This window comes from Barbus barbus (assembly GCF_936440315.1).
Source record: "Barbus barbus genome assembly, chromosome: 21".
In the NCBI taxonomy this organism is placed as follows: Eukaryota; Metazoa; Chordata; class Actinopteri; order Cypriniformes; family Cyprinidae; genus Barbus; species Barbus barbus.
This window is the reverse complement of record NC_136749.1, coordinates 922,135-947,387: the sequence shown is the minus strand read 5'-3', so window position 1 is coordinate 947,387 and position 25,253 is coordinate 922,135. Positions and strand designations below refer to the sequence as shown.

Below are 25,253 nucleotides of genomic sequence, written 5' to 3'. Positions count from 1 at the left end.
TTGCAGACATGGACTTTCACAGGAATAAATACTACTGTCAAATAAAGTTATCAAGCTTGGAAAAATCCTAACTTCTGAAATACTAGGAACACAAATATGAAGATTGTCTATAGGCTAAACATTAAAGCGGCTTGCCATACACACGGAGTCTCTGGAGTTAGTGCAGTGTGGTATCAGAGGGCTTTAAGATGGTGATGTCTCTATAGAAACCGCTTGAGGAACACAAGACTTCCCATGATCATCGCTTTCAGTGCGCTGCATCTTTCTCTTTATCATTATATGAACGTCCCGCTGCAACGTTTTATTTGCGCAAAATCCACCGTTTCCACTTTTGTTTGGTTTAAAATCATGTTGATTTGTTAATCGAACCTGTATCTGTGTCGTTTGGAGCATGAGGATCACATGCGCTGCTCTGCTCTGGAGATATAGCCGCGCTGCGCTCTGACTCTCCATCTCTAACTTCACCTCTCCCGGCCATGAGTGCGGAGAAGCCAAACTTTCTGTCTCAACCTGAAGTGAAAAATATCTACTTCTATCGCAATGGGGATCCGTATTACGAGCCCAGGCGTTTGGTGATTAACTCCAAGCGGGTTTCGACATTCGACACGCTTCTGCGGGAGGTGACTGGCGGCGTGAGGGCTCCGTTCGGCGCGGTGCGCAACATCTACACGCCCAAAGCCGGACACCGGGTCCCGTCTCTGGAGCACCTGCGGAGCGGAGAGCAGTATGTGGCTGCTGGACGAGAGAGGTTCAAGAAGATAGAGTAAGACACCTCCATCCATCCATCCATCCATCCATCCATCCATCTATCTATCCATCTATCCATCTATCTATCTATCTATCTATCTATCTATCTATCTATCTATCTATCTATCTATCTATCTATCTATCTATCTATCTATATAAAATAGTAGATAGTAAATAGTTCACCCAAAAATGAAAATTTGATTAAAAAAATGTCCTCATCTACAGGCCATCCAAGATGTAGATGAGTTTGTTTCTTCATCAGGTTTGTTGAAATGTGTCTCTGCATCAGTGTCTCAGCAATGGATGCTCTGCAGTGAATGGGTGCCGTCAGAATGAGAGTCCAAACAGCTGATAAAAACATCACAATAATCCACACCACTCCAGTCCATCAGTTAACATCTGGAGAAGATAAAAGCTGAAACAAATCCAAACTTCAAACTGTTGCTTCTGTCTAAAATACCATAAATCCATAAATCCATAATAACGCTTCCTTCAGAGAAAAAGTGGTCAGGTCTGATTCAGGAGAGAAATCTGCACAGATTAAGCAGCGTTTACAAGCCAAAACAGCTCTAAACAAATATGTGGCTGGATTTTGATGTGAGAGACAACAGGAGATGGACTTTTTCACTGGAGGAAGCGTTATTATGGATTAATTTAGTTAAAAGCGTCTTGATGCTGGATTAGTTTCAGCTTTTGTCTTCTCCAGATGTTAACTGATGGACTGGAGTGGTGTGGATTATTGTGATGTGTTTATCAGCTGTTTGGACTCTCATTCTGACGGCACCCATTCACTGCAGAGGATCTCATCCTAATCTTGGATGGCCTGAAAATGAGGACTTTTTCCAAGACATTTAAATTTTTTGTTGAACTCTTGCTTTAAGCGTGAACTTTTAGATCAAACACAAATTTTAACTAAATTTAGTGAAACGTTTGACTAGGACTGTCACTGTTTTATGGCCACTTCACATAGATCTTCACAAATTCTGCATTGTAAAAAGAAAAAAAAAAGTAATTCAGCTTACTTTCTAGTTATTTACAGATAGGAACCAGGAAGAAAAAAATGCTTCAGGCCAATGGAGTGGTAAGAACAAATATTTATTAATGTCTAAAATCTGTCTATGTGTGTATACAGTATAACTAATGCAAGCTCAACTCTTATATAAAACACTGTTAATCACATTAACTAAGAACATCACATACACTGAGTGAAGCAGTCAATCACTGCACTAGTTTGGAGGTTAATGGAGTCGGTCGGGTGCATGTGTTCATCCACACGTCCCTCAGGGCTCTGAACCAGTGCACTGAAGGCTGACACTCGACCACAGGAGGTTTAGACACTGGCAAGCAAAGCCAGTGTTTTAAGAGCATGTTTTTCAGTACACAAGTTATATATTTAAAGGAATCCTGGAGCATTAGTGTGCTAGTTCAGCATATCACACCTGCTTGAAAGTTCAAGAAAGACTACCTGAGCGAGGTGTCATGTTTAGACACACCGTCTGCGTTGTCGTCTGGAAAGAATCACTTTGTTGTTGGCTCCTTTGGCAATTAATTATTAACCTGTGAATTATTATCCACCTCCTTGGATGCATATTTAAGTCAATGGCTCTGACCCAGAGTGCAAACAAAGCCTCCGGAGACCATCTGAATAACACTTCATATACTCCCGCAGAACTCAAGACTAGTTAAAGCAGAGAGGAATGAAAAGAAAGAAAACCAGCACATGGACTTATTTACGACAGTCTTAAAATTTTATGAACTCTCTTAGGCAAAGAAAGTGAGTATCGTCACACCTGGTCAGATCCCACTTTATTATTGCGCTGAGCTAAAGGGCTGTTGCTGTGGTAATTGGTGAAACAATCTCTTAATCATCATTAGGCAAGATTGAACAGGTAATTATATTTACGACGAGGGCCACACTTTGTTCCTACTGGCTCCTGATTGTCTCAATTAGAGCGGCTGCTTTGGTTTGGCAGCATCCCAAAGACGCACTGTCCCTCCGCTCTTCACACAGGCGTCCCGCGGGGTTACCAGGGGATACGGCAGGGGCCCGAGAGACACCGAAACACTAGATGAGAGCAGCTGTGTGTCTGTGTTTGGGCTGAACTGAGCAGTGCACTCGCTTAAACACACTGGTTAATCGAACTCACGTCTGACCCTGAGAGCGACAGAGCGGAGCTCACGTTTCACATCTCGAGGCATGTTTTCTGCTGGCTGGAATGCTGTTTCATATTTATTGATTTGTTGAAAAGACATTTATTAATTGTAGTAAAAAAAAATTCTAATAAAAAAACTGTTCTGGACTGAATGTAATGATTTTGTAAATGTCATTTGGAATTAAATGAACATGTATTATAGATTACATTTATATTAATTGCTATTTGCTGAACTTTAGACTGTTTTTTATCCAGTTAGATAGGACTTCAGTACATCTATATATGTAATTTCATAATTGCTTCTATTGTCTTTGAAATATGGTTAAATATACAAAGTATTGTACCATCTGTGCTAGCTGTGTCAAGACATCTTCCTCCAACTTGCTTGAGTTTAGGGCCCTTCCTTGATGTTTTAGCCATTTATGCCCCCGAATCCTAGTTTCACCCCCTCTTTCCACATCCAAATTCAAGTATGTTGGTTCTGCTACTGCTCATTCCATTTTATCAATACCCACCAGGATGCTAGCTCTGTCTGTTTGGTTTTGTTTGCCACCAGCCGCTTCCTAGCCTGGTCATCGATCCCAAGAAGTCCAAGGGTCCTCCAAAGCAGCTGCCCTGCAAAACCCTTGCAGCCATCCTACACCAGCAGATTACAAGCCTTGCATCCTTCCTGTAGGCACTCGAGAATCAACTCCTGATATTTCTTAAGCTTACACTCATGTGCTTATCCTATCCTCTCTTCCCAGGGTACTGTCAACCCAATAAGTAGCACCTGCTCAGTAACCTTCGACCAGAGGACAATATCAGGTCTGAGACTCGTCTGGGTTATTTCCTCTTCCTAAGGTCTGCCAGCATCTCCCAGTCGTTTGCCGTAGACAATACTCCTTTACTCTTTATTTCTGTTGTTGTGCTTTCCCCAGACTCAAGGAACTGAATGGTTGATTGTTATTTCACTTTTTAATGTTCGTTAGTGTGTAATGTTGCTGTTTGAGCAAAAACAATACCTGCAAAGTTACGATGCTGAAAGTTCAATGTAAACGAAGAAATCGTCATTTAAAATTATGGCAGCTAATGCCTACAAAAACGGCTTGTATAGGGACTACAATGAGTTACTTCCTGGCTTTGTGACGTCACAAACCCAGATAAACCCCACCCAGCATGACCATGCAGCATAGGGGTGGGGCCATGTTGCACTGCTGTAGAGAAGAGGAAGAGTTACTGCCATGCCGTCAAAAATAGTGGTGCACAAAAAAATCTATTCATATATGAATTCTGTCTTCTAACGATTCTAATGGATTCACAACTTTCAAAATCAATGTTCTAAAACAGCGGTTCTTAATCCTGTTCCTCACATCCCCTGCTCTGCACACGCTTTGCTCTGCATCTCTCTCTCTCACCAGCTCATCAGCTCCATCAATGAACTGTGTTAAAAATATACACTTTTTGTTTATAGACTGTTTCATCGGGTGCGCGCGCATGGCCTGAAGAACTTCCGGTCTGTGTTTGTTTATCGGTCTGGTTAGTGGCGCCGGCTACAAACACAGTTAAAGCAGTAATGAGTAATGAAGTTTGGCTCAGGTTGTTGTGCTGTGGGATGTGTTTCCCATACATTTATTTATTTGTGGCACAGTTCCCCACATCCCCAGCAAGGATGATACAGGATCATGAGACGAGCATGTAAACTCAAAATACAGTCTTTAATGACTCCAAACAAGGCAGGGCAGGACAAGGCAAGGTAAACACAGACAGGAACAACGAGTAACGAGTAGACCAGACGACACGAAACTGAACAGGCAGGAACTTAAATACACAGGTTAATGACTAAACCACAGCTGGAACAGAATTAACTAATAATCACATTAAACAAAGAAACAGGAAACAAACCAAATAAGGAAACATGAGGCAGGAATACATGACACACATGAAAAAAGGACTGACATAGCTCCCCTCTCCAGCAAGGCGCGTCCCGCGGGTGGTGGGCGCTCTCAGGACACACACCCCAAAAAACATTTCCATGGGGCAGCTAGGGGGTATCAGGAGCCCTCCTGGGCTAAACAAACAGGAACAAGACAGCCCACAGGATAGAAGGGGCATCACATGCTGGCCTGGAGGAGAGAAGAGATATTTTGTCTAGACAAGAAGTTAAAGCGGAGCACAAAGTGTCAGTGGCTGCGTTCACATCCAGAGATGAGAAATGGGTAAGTAAGGGAAGAGAGGAGGACACTACAGAGGAAAGATGTGAGGGTGAAAGGGAACGAAGGTCAAGGCAGCCATGAATACACAGCACAGCTAATTGAGGTGGGAAAGTGTATGAGAGAGGTTTCTGACCTGACAGGACATCTGGAGCATGGGTGACTACCTGATTAAGTTTTTGTTGTGTTCCATATATGATGTTCTACCTACTCCATCAAACATCCATACATGATGGTAGGTAGAGACCACCAGATGCGCACTCTGTGGAAAGCCAGCTAACCGTCAGTGTGTCCTCTCCTCATGCAGGTCAAGTTTGGTGGATGGGAAATTTTGGTGGTGACATGATCAAATTTGAACTCAGATGGCTGCCGGGGTGAAGCAGGCATGAAAGAAGCTAATACAACTTTGTAAGGGACCTAGTTTAATTCAGTTCCTTAAGTCTGGGGAAAGCACAGCAACAGAAATAAAGAGTAAAGGAGTACTGTCTACGGCAAACGACTGGGAGATGTGGGCAGACCTTAGGAAGCAGCTCAGATTCCCAGAGGAAATAACCCAGATGAGTCTCAGACCTGATATTGTGGTCTGGTCGAAGGTTACCAAGCAGGTGGTACTTATTGAGTTGACAGTACCCTGATAAGAAAGGATAGAAGAAGCACATTGAGTGTAAGCTTATGAAATATTAGGAGTTGATTCTCGAGTGCCTACAGGAAGGATGGAAGACTTGTAATCTGCTGGTGTAGGATGGCTGCAGGGGTTTCGCAGGGCAGCTGCTTTGGAGGACCCTTGGATTTCTTGGGATTAATGGCCAGGCTAGGAAGCAGCTAGTAGTAAACATTCATGAACTGACAGAGCTAGCAATGGTTCAGAATGCTGCAGCTAGTCTGTTAACCGGTAATCAAACATTTGATCACATTACACCCATTTTTAACTTCTTTGGGCTAGCTGCCGGTTAAATTGAGAATTGAATTAAAAATTTTAGTTTTTAAATCATCAAATGGCCTAACAGCAGGTTATCTTTCTGTCATTCTACATTCTCAAAATCCATATAGGTCACTTAGGTCTGGGGATCTAGGATTACTTTCTGTCCACAGGTCTAAGATAAAACATAGAGGGGACTGAACTTTTGCGATAGCAGGCCCTAAACAATGGAAAAGCCTACCAGTATCGATCCAAACTATGTCATCTCTCTCTATTTTCAAATCAAAGCTTAAAAATCACTTATTTATTGTGTTTTCAGAATTAATAAATTATTTAGCATACTTGCATTTGGAATTGGAGAGCGGTTGTGGAGCTAGGATGCATTGAAACATCTCTATCATGTATTTAAATGTATTTGTAATTACACATTTACAAAACAAAGTTGCAGTTTAGTGCATTTAAAATATATTAACCATAAACATAATACTGAAAACACACTGCAGTTACAATTAAAATCATCAAGTACTTTACATGTGCTTTAGTATGTTAGTCAACATATCAAAATATGTGTACTTCTTTAAGAAAAGTTGTTTAAGATTATATAAGAAAAAACAAAATAAACAATGATTTAAAATGTACTAGAAAAACTTTTAGTTTGACATTAATACAAAGAGCAATCTTTTATAATGTACTTAAGTGTGTTAAAAAAAAAAAAAACACTTGAAAGTGCACAGTATATATCATAAATATATTATAATATATCATAATATAAAGTGGGGGGTAAAAATATTTGCTCCACTGCTGATTTTGTACGTTTGCCCACTGACAAAGAAATGATCAGACTTATTACTTGGTGGCAAAACCCTTGTAGGCAATCACAGAGGTCAGACGTTTCGTGACGTTGGTCACCAGGTCTGCACACATCTCAGGAGGGATTTTGTCCCACTCTTCTTTGCAGATCCTCTCCAAGTCATTAAGGTTTCGAGGCTGACGTTTGGCAACTCGAACCTTCAGCTCCCTCCACAGATCTTCTATGGGATTAAGGTCTGGAGACTGGCTAGGCCACTCCAGGTCCTTAATGTGCTTCTTCTTGAGCCACTCCTTTGTTGCCTTGGCCGTGTGTTTTGGGTAATTGTCATGCTGGAATACCCATCCACGACCCATTTTCAATGCCCTGGCTGGCTTCAATGCCCTGGCCCTGATGGTACACGGCCCCATCCATCGTCCCTTTGATGCGGTGAAGTTGTCCTGTCCTCTTAGCAGAAAAACATCCCCAATGCATAATCTTTCCACCTCCATGTTTGACGGTGGAGACGGTGTTCTTGGGGTCATAGGCAGCATTCCTCCTCCTCCAAACACGGCGAGTTGAGTTGATGCCAAAGAGCTGGAGTTGATGGTCTTTGTAGCCTATTCCAGCCTTGTGTGGCTCTACAATCTTGTCCCTGACATCCTTGGACATCTCTTTGGTCTTGGTCATGGTGGAGAGTTTGGAATCTGATTGATTGATTGGTTCTGTGGACAGATGTCTTTTATTCAGGTAACAAACTGAGACTCCCTTTAAGAGAGAGCTCCTAATCTCTGCTCCTTACCTGTATAAAACACACCTGGGAGCCAGAAAGCTTGCTGATTTATAGGGGATCAAATACTTATTTGAATCATTAAAATGCAAATCAATTTATAACTTTTTTGAAATGCGTTTTTCTGTATTTTTTTGTTGTTGTTTGTCTGTCTCTCACTGTTCAAATAAACCTACCATTAAAATCATAGACTGATCATTTCTTTGTCAGTGGGCAAACGTACAAAATCAGCAGGGATCAAATAATATTTACCCCCCCATTGTATAATTATAAAGGTGGATTCAGATTATCATGAGCAGATTAAAACTGTTAATGTATTGTGTGCTACACATTTATGTTAATGTTTTTATGTTTATGTTTTTGCTAGATTTTATCCTCTGCCGATCCTCACCCCTTATTTTTCCTGTGTGCAGCTGAAACCTGTTCCTCAGAGTCGTGTGATTGTATCTGCCAGATTCCTGAAGCCCATCAAAGAACCCTGTGCAATATTGTGAGTACTGTTTATTGCTTTATTTTATAATCCTGACCTTCTTCTTCACAATGAGACTTAATCAAATATCTCTGTGGGATACTAAGAAGCTTGTTAGTTCATTCAAAACATGAAAATTCTGCCGCTGTTTATGCTTCCTCCTGTAGTTTCAAATCCATTATGCTTTTTTCTGTAAATTTTTTGAGGAATCTTGTTGCTTTTTTGCACAGCGATCGCTCACAGTGACCACAGCGGTCAGGCTTCAAAAGAGAGAAAACAAAAAACTAAAATTAACAAAACAATACAAAAAACAAAAACTGGAAAGTTTGTGACTTATAAATGCCACATCAAAAAGTGTCAAAACCACATTTATTGTTTGTATTTTGAGAGAAAATAGATTTGGAATGCTCAGATTTTGTTTTATACCCAAAGTGACAAAGCTTGTGATTGTTGCATGGTAGGCACCCTACAAATACATATTTGTTCATACAATAACTGAAAACAACCCAGACTAAAAGACCTCAGTTAATGCAAATGAAGACCAATTAAAACTAAGAAACTATATATCATTATCCAACACTAGCATCCTACACGTTTTCTTCTTGTGGTTTATACTCGTTGTGTGCTCGAAATAGACTTTGACAAATCATTTGGATGCTTGGGAGTAATTATTGATGGTATTTCAATTTTGACTTGAGGTATACTTTAAGAAGTTAATGCACCATGCAGCACTGTTTCTGTATTTATGCACAGATGTACCGTATTCATTCATTCGTTTTGTTTCTTTGTATAATTCAAGTTTATAAGGAATGTTCTCACAATTTTGGTTAACATTCTGACAAGGTTCTTTCACAATCATGAACAATTTTTATTTTTTTGCACTGTTAATAGAATGTTTGTTTAAAGTTTTCTGGTCTTTAATTATGCTTTTAAAATGTTAGCACAAAAACATCACCTATGTTTCAGCAGGACGCTCATCTAACATTAAGTGTAAACAGCTATAGAGTCTATTTACGCTATGTTAAAATAGCAGAATTTTATAGTACTACAATACTACAATATATAGTATTGTAGTACATTTTAAAACAGTACTCAATAATACCATATTGAGTGTAAATTATAATGTTAATTCAAATTATTAAGTGCATGCCACCTGTATTGGTACAATAAAGCCCTCCATACACCTACCCTAACCCTACCCGATACTTATTTTCAACTTTTTGATTATTTCCTTTATTTTTATGGAAAATAAATGTCTTTCCAATGTGATATAAGATTTGAAGATTTGATTTGCCAACAAGGTGTGTGTGTGTGGGTGTGTGTGTGTGTGTGTGTGTGTGTGTGTGTCAGTTTTGTGGCAAATGGAGACGTCCTGAACCCAGCGGTGAGGTTGCTGATTCCCAGCCGTGTGATTGGCCAGTTTGAGCGGATTCTGGAGATGGTCACAGAGAAAATGGGCCTGCGAATCGTCGGGGGTGTCCGGAGGTAAGCAAGCACAAGAAATTAATTAAGTTATTTGCATAATGACAATTACATTGAAGTGAAATGAGTTCATATTTGTGCTCAAAGCATTTTTTAAAATCCAGAAAAAAAAAGTCTTTGTATGCCGGTAGTTGCTCATTAAACTCAGAGTGTAACTCTTAATGTCTGCAGGTGATGTGTGCACCTATAACAGTATAGTTTTTTAGAGAGACTGCCTCGAGAACAGTCATTTTTTACAAATATATCATTTTGATTTACTTTCATTATTGTGGTTCTCCAGGACACACTGTAAAAGTCTGAAATGCTCATGAAAAGTCATTTGGATGCTAAGTGGCCTTTTCTCATTAGGGAAAAGGAAGCATTTCTGAGCTGTACTTACCTAATTAATGCCTTTGACATCTTCTCTTACAGCCTGTACACCTTTGAAGGGACTCTCATTATGGATGGAAAGGAGTTGGAAAACGGACAGTTTTATGTCGCTGTTGGCAGAGACAAATTCAAAAAGCTTCCATACAGTGACCTGCTGTTCAATAAGCCCCTCGGCATGAAGAGAGTGAACGGGTAAGAGAAAGACAGCATTTACACTAAAGATGGAGGATGTTTCCAAACAGAATGTGACCGAATGTGGTTTCAGGTCTAAAGCTGCATCGCTACCGCCGATATACAAATACACAAGACAGAATGGAGATGTGAGTACAAACACATTATAATAACAAATGTTTGCATTGGGTTTTCAAGTGTTTAATCATTGAATATTGGCGTTGTGAGGTGGGGAACCATCACCTGAGCAAGTCTGAGTGTGGACAGGAGAAGAGCGGTCCTCCGGCGCAGAGCTCTAAAGAGCAGCTGTCCTCTATAGTCAGAGAGATCTCACAGGCCAAACTCATGAACATACGCAAGAAGAGGAGCGAACTCACGGCTTCACAGGAGACTCCGGACAACGGTAAGACATCAGCACAACATCTGAGACAAGACATTTATATGAAACATTGGCCTGGCAGAAACAGCAGCACAGTATGTAGAACTAGAGCATAAACGGTTCAAAGGTTTGAGGTCAATCAGATTGTTTTAACGTTTCTGAAAGCCATATCTTCTGCTCACCATGGCTGCATTTATTTGATCAAACACAGTAAAAATTGTGAAATATTATTACAGCTGTTTTCTATGTGAATATGTGTTAAACTGTAATTTATTTCTGTGATCAAATCTGTATTTTCAGCATCATTACTCCAGTCTTCAGTGTCACATGATCTTCAGAAATCATAATAATATACTGATTTACTGCTCAACAAACATTTCTGATTATTATCAATGTTGAACACAGTTGTGCTGCACAATATTTTTGTGGAAACTGTGATACATTTTATTTTTCAGGATTCACAGATGAATAGAAAGTTCAAAAGAACAGCATTTATTTGAAAGATCAGAAACAAATTTATCAGAAATATTTTATAACATTATAAATGTATTTACTTTTGATCCATTTAATGCATCACTGATGAATAAATTTATTAATTTCTTTGGTGCTAACATAACAAAAATGGCAACATTTTATTCTGTAAACATTAACATAAAAATAGCAATATTTTTACAGCATTTATTAACCTGTGTTAAATGTAAGTTTACAGTGCATTAACTAATATTAACATACATGTGTCAGTTTTTGTTTAGTAATGTTGCATGCCGGCCTCTAGAGGTCCCTGTGGTACTCTCATGTCAAACCTGTGGCTCTTGTAATCAGTGCCATTGTTTTCACATGGGCCTCGTCCTGGGCTGTGTATTTAAGGGGATCTCTTCCTGTGTTTCTTTGGTTATTGTTGCTCCTAGCCAGTTACTTCAGTAAGTTTGCGCTAACTCTAAGTGCTAAACTTTGGAAGTCTTTTTGGATTGTTTTCCTGTGTTTATTATTGCGTTTTTTTGTGTGTCTTTTTCCTGAGTTTTTGTTTTGGAGATTATTTTTCTCCTTTTGGATCTTTTGTCGGACTGAATATTTGTCTGTCTTGTGGCTTTCGTTAAGGAAAAGGATTTTTGCATCCCTGTTGCTGTTTTTGTTTATATACTCTTCTGAGTTATTAAGAAAGCGTCTGACTTCTGAGTTCAACTCCCTTCTGTGGCTCGGTGATGGAAACTAAGACTCTTGCACCAGAGACCCGAGATCAAATCCCGCTTCTAGCAACACGTTTTAATTAGAATGTGTTAGTCAATGTTGGGATTAACGTTAAGATTAATAAGTGTCTTTTTTATCGCTAGTTCATTTTAGGCAAGGCAAATTTCATTTATAGACCACAAGTTTAACACAACCTTAGTTGATCCAAAGTGCTAACAACCAAAGAAATATTGCTGACCTCAACCTTATAAACATAAGACTTTTAGAAAGAATGCACAAAAAACTGTATCTTTAGTCACAGTCTCGTCACCAATGCGAATTGAAATAAATAGGTTCAATAATACAACACTGTAAAAATCTAAAGCTGCATCATCTGTGAGCGTTTTTGCCAACGTTGGTGATGAGTCTGTGTCTGTATCCACACATCAGATTCTCAGCAGCCACTATTGTCTGATATAACGGTGATGTAATCCTCTGAACCTTATGTAAGGCACTTCTCTGTGTGACCATGAGATGGCCCTGCTGCTCTGTGCATGTGCTGCTCACACACTTGCTGTGGCGTGAGAGGGATTACATCATGCTCCTCACCACCATCATCATCATCATCATCATCATCATGTTTCCTCAGATTGCTGCCGGAGGTGTGCGATCAGCGCCACGCTCCACTGCACGTGTCTCTTTCCACAACATCTCACCAAGTGATGACATTTCAGTGCAAAGAGAGCCTCGCAAACGCTATTAGTCACGCTCCAGATTCTGAAAGAAATTTGATTCGTACTTAAATTGATGTGGTGAAAAATAAAGATCAGGAATAAGAGGTTTGGCAGTGAAGGGTGTCGCATAATGAGCAGCGTTTGATCTGGAGCAGGAGCGTCCGTGAGAGCTGTGTGTGTGTGTGTGTGTGTGTGTGTGCAGAAGCGTCTCTCCCTCATTAGCACTCGAGGTCCTGCTGGTACCCAGGTGGCCCAATACGAGCCTATTAAATCTCCATGGTGATTAAGTCAACAAAAGTACATCTCTTCTCTTCTTCATGCTTCCATTTCTTAAGCCGAGCAGAACGTGTTTCTATGTGAGACCATTCTTATGTAATCTGTTGTAATATCATATCTTATATGCAGTGTTGGGGAAAGTTAATTTTAAAAGTGATGCATTACAATATGGGGTTATTCCACAAAAAAGTTACCAATTGTGTTACTTTTTATAGAAAGTAATGCATTGCATTTTGTGTTACTTTTTGTCACATGTGCTGGGCAAGGCTTATTTGTTTTTTAATAACAAAAAAAACCCAAAGTTATCATTTTTGACTGTAAAGGCCCTTTCACACCAAAAGTGAAATGAATAAGCCTCAGACTGAAGGAAGTGTCCCTGCATTCACTCCTGATTTCTCTCAACCTGCAGACAGGAGAGCTGTCAGTCAGTAAATGGGAAAACAAAGTGACTTGCATTACTTATTTGAAAAATTAACTCAGATATTTCATTGTGAATTTAAAAGTAATGCATTACTTTAATAGTTACTTGAAAAAAGTAATCTGATTATGTTACTCCCAAGCCACTTCTAAAACCTGAAGACTTTTAGAGTATAAATGTGCAGCTCCTGAGTCACATAATAAATGAAGTCAGATTTTTTTTTAATGGTAAAATATTCTAGTCCAGTGCTTCCCAAACCTGTCCTGGAGGACCCCCTGCCCTGCACCTTTTGTATGTCTCCCTTATATTGGGTGTGTCTGATTAGGGGGTCATACAAAATGTGCAGGGCAGGGGGTCCTCCAGGACAGGTTTGGGAAGCACTGATCCAGTCCTGTCCTACCGTAATATTCAGCAGAGGTGGACAGTAACAAAGTACATTTACTTGAGCACTGTACTTGAGTACACTCTTTGACTATCTGTACTTGAGTACACTCTTTGACTATCTGTACTTGAATACACTCTTTGACTATCTGTACTTGAGTACACTCTTTGACTATCTGTACTTGAGTATTATTTTTTCTGGAATCTTATGACTTTAACTTCACTACATTTGAAAGACAAATATCGTAGTTTTCACTCCACTACTTTTCTATCAAGATCATCAAAGTAGAAAGATGTTACTATGTAGCAGCTTTGAAAGTCAGTGGGTATTTTTTTCTTCTCTAAAATCACCGGAAGTAGTAGTCTTCACTGAGCGGAACATGTTTTATATGTGAAAGCCTACTAACATCTGTTGAGTTTTAGCATAAGAATGATTTTACACAGACACTTGTTGTTTTTATCTGATGAATGAAGCCTGTAATGCCTCTGATTTCCAGGAACATATTCACCAAGGTTATTTCAGGTGGTGATCTGAGTATGAGCGAATCAAACCAATTACCAAATGGTAATAGTGAGTCAGTTTAACCATATCAAATTGTAAATTAATGAAGTTTCCAATGTCACACAAGGCTGTGTTTGATTCCTTCATGCAGCATATAGGGTTACAGAAGCATGGAGTTTAGTTGCCTGTTTAGTGCTCTGTGACGTAATGTTCAACATGACTAGTCCTGTATTATAGCACTGCTTGTGTTCAGGTGTGTAGAGCAGTGTTTTTCTCATTTCGGCTGCTAATAATTGAGTTTCAGGGTTCAGGATTTGTAGTAGTCTGTTATTAGACATTAGACAGTGAACATACAGATCTGTGCTGAAATACTGGGTCTAGTTTAAAGTAAGTGTTGAAATGACCAGCAAAAATCCATCGGTGTCAGAATTGTGTGGGATCACACGGGTTATTATTATTAGAAAAGTTAAATAATTTTAAACATAATGTCAGTGTAGTTAAAAAATCTCTGTATATTTGATTAGAAACAGAAGACGATTTAAATTAAAAGGCAAGAGATCAGACGCATCACAAGCTGCTTTTGTTACGGTGGACATAAAATGGAAAATTAAAATCAAATTAAAATGCACCCTATTTAAAGGTGTACTCAGTTATTTTGTGTATGTTGCACTTGTCAATATGGCAGTCTTGTGTTTATACTAAGCATGGCACGAGCAACGTCATGGTTCAATTCACAGAGAAAGCATGAACTGAATTACTGAGTGAACCTTATTTAGTTGAAAACAATAATTATTAATAAAATGATTTTTACACATGCATTTAAAATGTCAATGAATCATAAAGACGTTTTAGTAAAGCTTAGCGCCACTCTCGATGCAGGCAAAACATTTAGTCGCTCTTGCGCTGATGAATATCCCTTTTTGATAAATACACCGTCCATTAGAAGGCAGGAAACGGCGTGCTGGAATATAACACTATGTGCATACATTTGAATATCAATGATTTGCCGAGAATCTGACACCATTAACGAGGGAGTCTAACAGATGGCACAAGTGTTAAGTGAATGTAGGGCAAATTCTCCAATCACATGGCATAATGAAGTCAGAGAGGCTGGTGGAGGAGACTGAGGACGTGTGGATGTGTTTGAGAGAGGGAAGGAGGAATCAAGGGGAAATTGCTGTGGCTCCGTCCCACTCCAGTAATGACATGGAGGATCAGAGGAGTGTGGAGACATACGAGAGACGCTGATGGCTTTCACACTTCAGTATCTCTGGGCTCCTGGTGACAATCCATCCGCAATACTGTAATAATGCTGAAATAGGCCATTAAGGTGCCTCTCTCTGTGCCTCACTTCACTGATCAGACCATATGTGAGTGTGTGTGTGTGTGTGTGTGTGTGTGTGTGTGTGTGTGTGTGTGTGTGTCTGAGGTCTTTCAGAACCTCCGAACAGACTGAGATGCGAGAAGTGCTAAAGTCTTGCTCGCTTCTAATTAGATCATGGCCTGCAGTGATGGCAGTAATGTAATATCTGAACCAGAGGCAAGAGACGAGAATAAAAGAGGATTTGGAAGAGGGAGCCAGATCCTTCTTTAAATGTTGAAATGTCATTTTCTTGTGACGCTGTCTTTTCCTCATTCTGTGCATTATTTTGTTTTCTGTGTCCTATACCAATGTGATAGTCACTGGAAAATAAACTGTTTTTTATGTGAATAAAATAGCATTTCTCAGTAATACTATATAGGCCATTTCTAAACGTAAAAAAACATAAAGGCTTTTACAGTATGAATGTGCAGCTGCTGAGATGTACAATTAATTATTATTATTATTATTATTTTTTAAATGTTAAAATATTTTAGTCCTATCCTACCTTGATATTCAGAGCCATCAATAACTAAACCATTGAAACTATCTGAGCAGGACTATCTGACCAGCTGAAACTAGGTAGAGTGTTTGCCAAAACCTGTTAGCTTTCAATACTTCAGCCATAAAATGAATTATATTTTTGTCATACAAATACATGTAGATGCAATTTATCAGTCCCATCTGGATTTTAAGAAAAACTGTCTAAATAATTGAAGCACTTATATCATTCCTAAATGCATCTGAATTTTTGAATGAATTGGTTGAGTGAATAATTCAATGGCTCATGCATGAGGACAGGCACTTGTTTCATTCCTGTATGAATCAGTGGTTGTGTCTGAAACCACATATTCTCTGAGTAGGTATTTAAAAGAAAAAAGTAATTACATTGCAACCTTTAATAAAATTGTTTAGTTTAGTAAAATAGGTGGCGCAGAGCGCGATCATCCCTTTGTCTTTAAGTTTTAACATGAAGTAAACATGAATGAACATCTCATGTAATCGCTCAGTGTTTCACTTGCAGAAAGATGTGATTAAAACGGCTTGTAAACAAAATGTCACGTAGAATTTCATTTACCAGGCAAGTCCTAATTGTCCACAGCTCGTTCACCAGAGAAATGAAGTCTAGAGAAAAGCATATATATAGCTACTCATTATATTTTACTTTTCCTGTTAGCGATGCCTTAATTATTTAATGTAGGCTATATTTAAAGAAATCTTTTATGGAAAAAGTTATGACAGCTACTGTGTAGGTGTCACGGTGCACACACAAGGAGGAACTAGGAACACACAGACGAGGAGTAAACTCAAGTAACAGCCTTTAATAAATCCAAACAAGGCAGGGCAAGACAAGGCAAGGCTGACACAGACAGAAACACCGGGGAGTAACGAGTAGACCAGACGAAATCAAACTGAACAGGCAGGACTATAAATACACAGGATAATCATAGATAATGAGACAAACACAGCTGGACAGAATTAACTAATAATCACATTAAACAAGACAGGAAACAAACCAAATATAGACACAAGAGGCGGGAACACATGACATACACGACAGAGGACTGATAGTAGGCTAAATTATTATATTTGAGTACAATTTACACCTTTGCATTCATTTTTCTTTTTTTTTGGAGTGTTGATTATATTATAGTTCAAAATAAATAGTAATTCAATTTAAGTTTGGGGTATGTTGTTAATTGTAACCTTATAGTAGATCTAATGTAAAAGGGCTCCCTATAGTTTAGAGCAGAGGTAGATTTTTATAGATTTTTTCATTTTTTATTTTAATTAAATTTTTTTAGATAGATTTAAAGAAAATGTTAATTCTAATTGAATTTATTTAAAGAACGAGCAATTTGTTCAGTAAAACATTGTTTAATTAGAAATATATATATATGTGTGTGTGTGTGTGTGTGTGTGTGTGTGCGTGTGTGTGCGTGTGCGTGTGCGTGTGTGTGTTTAGTAGTCTTTCCACCTGCTGTACCGAAACCATACAGAACCGTGACGTCAAAACTGAGGTATGTCCCGAACCATCAATGTATCCACCTGAGCCCTTAACCATAACACCACAGCAGCAGGTGACAGATTCCTATCTGACCGACACACACACACACACACACACACATCTGGTCCTCATGCCGGACAGGACCCAGCTGAGAAAGATAAAAATCACAACATACCTGTCTTTAAATAGTGTGTGAAATATTCATGTGTACAGTTAAGCCTAGGGCTGAGTTAGCATTTGCTTTAGGATTGACCCATGGATATATGATACTTCGGAGGAACTTTTTCAGAACTGTCTGTTGAAATTCTTCTGAAAGAGGCTGGTGTACATGATTGGCCGAGATAGAGGCCTGTGTAACAGTTGCTGGGCGGAGCTCGGACGATTGCCTCCGTGGGTTTGCTGCCCGCTGGTAACAGCGCTCTTATAGGAGTCTCCTTTCTGCCTCTGACAAATCAACAGGAACACAAGAAAACACTCCAGCGAATGAAAGCCAGCATCGATTAACCCGCCCCCGCTTTCTGTACACACTTAGACAAGGAGGGGGTGATAATCAGCGCAATTTTATGCAGTCCTCCCACCAAAAGCATGGGGGTTTATTTTTGTCAGAACTGGCAAATTGCTTTCCACCAAAAGGCGCCGTGTGCCTTAAAATATTCCCAATTAAGCCCATTGCGGAGCGATTCATACTGATTATACAGTGTGAAGGCCATTAAAGACTAAAAATCCCAGCAATGACTTCCATTGTGAGCCAGAATAGCTTGATGTTACTATTATAGGTGAAGGAATTGCTTCTTGAGAGCTGTGCTGTCAGTCAGATGCATTAGCACTCTATGTTAAGACTATCACATGTATATACTGTTTTAAATGCTGTGTGTTTGTTCTCTATATTGAGCCCAGAATATCATAGAGATATGGGATCTTTTACATTGGGACTAAACAACAATCGCTCACATTTTCTTCTGAATAATGCACATGCACGCAGTGTAACACATCTGGAAATGCTGCCACAGAAGCCAGAAATCATCGATCATCTGTTTCTTTGCCCTTGTGCTTAATAGAAAAATAACAAAACACCTCATGATGAATATGTTTCTTTCATCGTTTGCATTCTTAATCTGTAATCAGAGACTGAAGGTTATGTGCTTTATTTGAATGGCACTGTAGAAGTATATTGTGTAGTGGATATAATGGAATATAATTGTGCTGCCACACGGTCAGGTTTTTGTACAATGTTTAATTTTGTATTTTTTTTAATGATTAGACATGGTCATTGTTGCATTTTAAGGCTTTCGTCTATTTAGAGATCTTGTCTTTGTTGGTTTTCTCTGGCTCCGTGCGATCATTTCTCCTGTTATTTATTTTTATTTTTTGTCATAATAATAATAATAATAATTTTTATTTATATAGCGCCTTTCCAACACCCAAGGTCACTTTACAAGTCATGCTTAAGGAACAGAAACAAATAAACATCAATACCAGAAGACAGAACATACATGAGCTAAGAGTAATGTACAGAGATCACTGACAAGATTAGATTAGAGATACATAGACACTGTAGATAAAGTCATAGTGTAACCTTGTGGTTTTGCTGGAAATGAAAAGCTGGTAAATGCCATGTCCGTGAGGCCAGTCGTGGTGAAGTTTGGTTGAACTCTGGTCTTCATGTGTTGTAGGTGACAGCGTTACAGTCGTGTGTTTATGAGTGCTCATTATTATGTCTATCAGCGTGTTAAAAGCTGCTTTTATAAGCAAACAGCAGGATTTAATACCCCCCCCCCCCCCCCCCCCCCGGCTCTGTTAGGAAAGGGTGACGCTGCCAAAGCGAATGAACCAATCAGCACATCTCTGTAATGCTTCCCAGAAGCCTTCTCTTATGAAAGACAAACAGATGCTGGAGGTGTAGAGACAGTCTTCCTCATGAACCGCAGAGCAGACGCTCATCACGCCACATGCATTCAATAGCATGTATTCTGTTTTTGTTACTGCTACTGTAATATGAACTGCATTAATGCCATCAGAACAAAAGCAGATCAAACTAGACGTTACATATAAGAGAATATGACTTTTCCTTCCAGTCTCTGTGATCCTCTGGTCTGTAGATACAGCTCTGGTCTCTCACACACTTTGCATAATAAGTAGAATTCATTCAAATCAAAAGTCTAAGCATTTTCCTGTAATGTCACCAATGTATTGTTAATGCTACGTATTTCGATAAGCAGCGCAGCTCAGTATATTAACCCTTAATTGCATAGTTGAGGTGAGGTCATGTGTTTACACACACCTTGATGAATATGTATGTTAATAATTTGATTTAATTCGAATTGAATCTTTTTTTTCCCCATAGAACAGATGTTCAAATATATTCCACAAGACAAAATAATAACCAGATTTACACACACACACACACACAGACACACACACACACACACACAAAGAGTTCTCAGTGTGAAAAGATGGATCTCAAAATCATAAAGTCAATGTTGAGAAGATAAGTATTGGTAAGACACACCAAGTGTCTTCAATATTGAACATTTTCACAATATTCTAATTTTCTGAGATACTGAATTTGGGACTTTCATTAGTTGTCAGTTATAATCATCAAAATTAAAGGAAATAAACATTTGAAATATATCAGTCTGTGTGTAATGAATGAATCTAATATACAAGTTTCACTTTTTGAATGGTATTACTGAAATAAATCAACTTTTTCATGATATTCTAATTTTATGACCAGCACCTGTATATGTATAAAACAAATTAAAAAGCAAGTGCAGTCAACCCCAGAGTGTAAAAGTGAAAATGTGTGATCGATCTGTGTCTGTCATACATATTTCATACGCTCTCTGTGTTGATGAGGTTATGAATGTGATTGGTTGCCTCTGGAGCTGCACGTTTTAATCCTCATTTGCATAAGAGCAAAATCATCTCACACTCGTGATGCTAGGTGCGTGCGTACCAATCGCATTTGCACATTTTATTAGCGTATTCTGATGTTTGGCTCAGGTCTGGTCAGGTCTGCTGTAATTGATTTGCACCGGATCTGTTGTGTCACGTGATGTAAGAATGGAAGTGGAGCTGCTCACGCACAGTGATGTGAAAATGAATTCATAACGGCTCTCTTGCTCTCACCTCGTTTGCTCGGTAACATTATTTAGATGAGAGAAGGCTATTTCAGGCCTTAGGAGGTCTTTATTACAATAATCCATGAATAGCTGATCTAGTAGCATGTAGAGAGCAGGACGTGTTGGTCTCCGGCCCGCGGGAGTTCGAGAGCTCGTCCGAGCCGCATGTCTTGACACCAGTGTGAGATCTTGACTTGTGGCTGGAGCTCAGAACAAACTGAGACAGACTAAATCCAGAAGAACTGTTTCTCCAAGACGCTTCAAGAAAGCTACCTGTAACAGTACTTTTAAAAGTGTTAGGCTCTTGTGTAAAAATGCTGTAAAATGAGGATGCTGTCATAAATAGATTTTCTTTATCAATTAACTTCTATGAACTAAATTAAATCAACATTTGTTGTGAGCATGCTTTGTGTTTAAAGCAGCTTTTGTCCTCTGAGTTTCTCAGGAGCTTTGCAGGAGGTTTCTTGAAGCGTCTTGGAGACACAGTTCTTCTGGATTTAGTCTCAGTTTGTTCTGTTTCTTCATGTCATTCCAGACAGACTGATGATGATCAGATCAGATCTCAAATCTCACTGGATTATTACAATTAATGGCTAAATGAATGTTTGGAAATGTAAACTGATATTTCCTACTGACACACTACAGCAGAAGATAGAAATAACTGACTTCAAACCATCTGTTTAGCTGCTGAAGATACTGCTCTAATCATTTTGGCCACCACAGTATATATATGTATAAACTTCAAAAAACTAAAAGTATCTTGATGCTAAAATAACACGTGGAATGTTTAATGTTCAGATTTTTGTTCTAAAAAGTTACAGCAAATTTGCATGTTTAAATAAATAATGTATAATTTGCATATCTAAGCATAACATTTTAGAAAACATGTGGGTCCAACTTTAGTTTGGGGATAGATTCTCACTTATTAACTAACTATTAACTCTGACTTTTGCCCTGAATAAACTCCTATAGCTGCTTGATAATAGTTAAGTTGGGGTAGGACTGATAGATCTAAACTATGATCATGAAGAATAAGGCATTAATGTGTGCTTTATAAGTAGTAATAAACAGCCAATATGCATGTTAATAAGAAACTAGTTAATAGAGAGAATTGGACCCTAAACTAAAATGTTACCAACACTTAATATAATAAATCAGCTAGGGAAGTGTAATATTCATCTTTTTTTCTTTTTTTTAAATCTTGGGGTTTTTGAACCTCTCCTGATGCAAAGATATATTTAATATTATTATATGTGAACTGTATTTAGTCTTTGTGGTTATTGTTTCGGCAGAGAGGAGAAGCAGTGTTTAATTAGCAGAGGAATAACTAGCAGCGGTTGTGTTGAACTGGAGTCTCCCTCCCATCCGCCGCTTTAATGAAGGCAGGCTTTAAAATGCTGTATTTAATTTGATTTAGCATTTTTATGAGACGAGCCCTTCTCTCAATCACATTTAACTGTTTATTGTTACATTAGCGCTCCTGCTTACAGTCGGGCTTTTGGACTACAGTTAATAAATGTGAACGATTTCCATAAAATATTCAAAGAAGCCCATTATTGCTTCGCCGGCTCATCTCCGCTGCTAAACTTCAATCAGTTTTGCATTTGAAACGCATTAAATGCCTGGGTAAAGCGCTATCATCTGCACAGCAATATTTTTATAGACGCTATTGGGGAAAGCGAAACTATATGAGGTGCATTAATTCTGCTGTTTAATTATTCAGAGTGTATTGATTTCACATGCAATCTTTGGATTTATTACTCATTAAGTATTTAAAACACTCGTGTAATTTTCTTGTTTACTAGCGAGTACAATGGTATGACTGTAAATCTCGCTCAAATAATTACACAGAAGCGTCGAAAGCTAATGGTCATTTTAACAGCGACTCTGTAATTAATTCATGAGAGGTTTTAATAAGAGTGTGACGTATGCTTGTTTGAGGTCCGAGACTACATTTACTAGATCAGAAATTAGAATTTGAGTCTATGTGTTGATCATATCAATCATTGTTGATTTCATCAGTAAAACCATTGATTGTTCATCCATTTAGATGATATATCTTCATATTATTAAATATACATTTCTTGATTTATTGTTTGGCCTTTTGCTGTCTTTAATAGAACTGGAAACAGTATGTTGTATCTGTAAGTGAATGTGAATCCTGACCCCTGGGTGGCGCTGGCGTCTCATGTTTGCTGTGGTGTGTGTTTGTGCAGATGATGGAGAGGACAGAAGAGTAGAAGAAGATGACAAATCTTCACCGGTCCAGCAGGTGAGGAGCTCCAACCTCATCAGGATCTCTAATACTCTTACTAGACCGTCAGAAACCCAATCGACACACATGCGATTCAGTTCATAACTGAGTTCCTCAGAAATCAGCCACCTGTGTTCAGGATGTTTCTAAAACAATGCAGTCAGATGTTTGGATGCTGCTACACTAAAAAAGTGTATATGCTTTTACACACTCACACACTCACACACACACACACACACACACACACACACACACACACACACGTTTTGGGGACATGGGTCAATGCCCTGAAAAGTCACCTTCACCTTGTTATACCTGTGTCATTATACACATTTATGTCCTCATTTGTCACAAAAGCACACACACACACAAACAATCACACACACACACACACACACACACAATCACACACACACAAACAATCACACACACACACAAACAATCACACACACACACACACACACACAATCACACACACAGGCGGTCAACATTTGGATTAATTTGAATAATTTATTTAATTTATTTTAATTGAAAATGCTGTATAAACCGTGACATATTATTACAATATAATATAGCTGTTTTCTATGTGAATATGTGTTAAACTGTAATGTATTTCTGTGATGTGCAGCTGTATTTTCAGCATCATTACTCCAGTCTTCAGTGTCACATGATCTTCAGAAATCATTATAATATACTGATTTACTGCTCAACAAACATTTCTGATTATTATCAATGTTGAACACAGTTGTGCTGCACAATATTTTTGAGGAAACAGTGATGCATTTTATTTTTCAGGATTCACAGATGAATAGAAAGCATTTATTTGAAATAGAAATATTTTGTGACATTATTAATGTCTTTACTGTCACTTTTGCTCAATTTAATGCGTCTGAATAAAAGCTTTTTGGTCCCGTTTTATATTAGGTGGCCTTAACTATGTACTTACATTTAAATGAATCATTTGATACAATGCACTTATGCACCCTTAAACCCACCCATACCACCAAACCTGTCCCTAACCTTCCCTGTATCCCACCTCAATAGCAGCAGAAGTGTTTTGCAATACAACATGAACACAATAAGTACATTGCACTTACTTTTTGATGTACATTTACATTTATTCATTTAGCTGACGCTTTTATCCAAAGCGACTTACAATTGCTATATATGTCAGAGGTCGCACGCCTCTGGAGCAACTAGGGGTTAAGTGTCTTGCTCAGGGACACATTGGTGTCTCACAGTGGATTCGAACCCGGGTCTCTCACACCAAAGGCATGTGTCTTATCCACTGCGCCATCACCACCAGCATGTACGTACATAGCAGTTAAGGCCACCTAATATAAAGTGGGACCAGCTTCTTTTATTTATTTTTTTGAATGGCAGTGTATCACGGTATCCACAAAAATATGCAGCAGGGTGTCACACACTGATATGTGATGTTGTTTTATTAAGGAGGCGGAGGAGGCCAGTCCTGATATAGACGACTCAACCAAACCAGAAAGTGAAGCGGCCCAAAACACAGAAGAATCACCGTGTGACGAAGAACAAGAGAAGAAACCAGAAGAATCACCGTGTGACGAAGAACAAGAGAAGAAACCAGAAGAATCACCGTGTGACGAAGAACAAGAGAAGAAACCAGAGGATGAAAAGAATGAAGAGGATGGAGAGATAAAGGATGAGGGACAAACATCAGAACCAGAGGCACATGATGACAGCGAAGAGAAGAAGGATGAAGAAGCTGAAGGAGGAGATGAAGAAGAGAAGGATGAAGAAACTGAAGGAGGAGATGAAGAAGAGAAGGATGAAGAAGCTGAAGGAGGAGATGAAGAAGAGAAACCAGAGGAGGGAGCAGAAGAGGAAAACCAGGAGAACACAGAGAACGAGGGAGAGCCGGCGGAGGAGAATCCAGATCCCAGTGAGGACGCGTCTGCAAATACTGAAGGAGAAAACCTGAAGGAGTAGCTCCACGAGAAACGATCACCGTGTGATTCTCTGTCTCCTGCAGACCACAGAAGGAGAATTTTATTGTCAAAATATTCTGGCTGTTGTTTTCTGTATAACATGGAAAACAGACCAGAACATTCTTCAAAATATGTTGTTTTGTGAGAAGACAGAAGAGTCATACAGGTTTGAGTGATCACTTCTGGGTGAAATATCCCTTCAGAAGATGATTTATTACTTTGATTGCTAATAATTTATTCATATTAATATTGCGATTCTAATATTGTGAATATATTTAATAACACAGCTCATTTAAGTTAGGATTTGAGAAATCTATTTTCCATGTAGTAACATAATTATGGTAGTACAAGTGCTAATATCTGCTAAGCTGATAGGTGTAATATTTGCAAAAAATATATTTTAGATACATTTTTGTATTTCATTTAAATATATAGATTTCTATTTCATCTTTTAGTGTCTTCTCTGTTGTGTATGTCATTATTGTGATATTATCATTTTAACTGACATGAATAACATCAGTCCTGAAGGATAAGATACTTGCTAAATACAGTCAACAGCTTTCACAGATCTGTGTGGATACGTCATTCATTAGTGTGTGTGTGTGTGTGTGT

The 25,253-nt window shown here is 38.7% G+C and overlaps 1 protein-coding gene across 1 annotated transcript; it reads left to right on the top strand.

Annotated features, from left to right (window-relative positions):
• Positions 1-476: 476 nt before the first annotated feature.
• LOC306887275 (doublecortin domain-containing protein 2-like) lies at positions 477-24,642 on the top strand (the record flags this gene model as incomplete). Its single annotated transcript, XM_079444902.1, has 9 exons — positions 477-763; positions 1,777-1,828; positions 8,002-8,078; positions 9,408-9,542; positions 9,951-10,100; positions 10,174-10,228; positions 10,317-10,482; positions 22,643-22,698; positions 24,133-24,642. 9 exons carry the CDS (start codon positions 477-479, stop codon positions 24,640-24,642), a joined length of 1,488 nt encoding a protein of 495 aa, XP_079301028.1.
• Between the last annotated feature and the right edge of the window lie 611 nt (positions 24,643-25,253).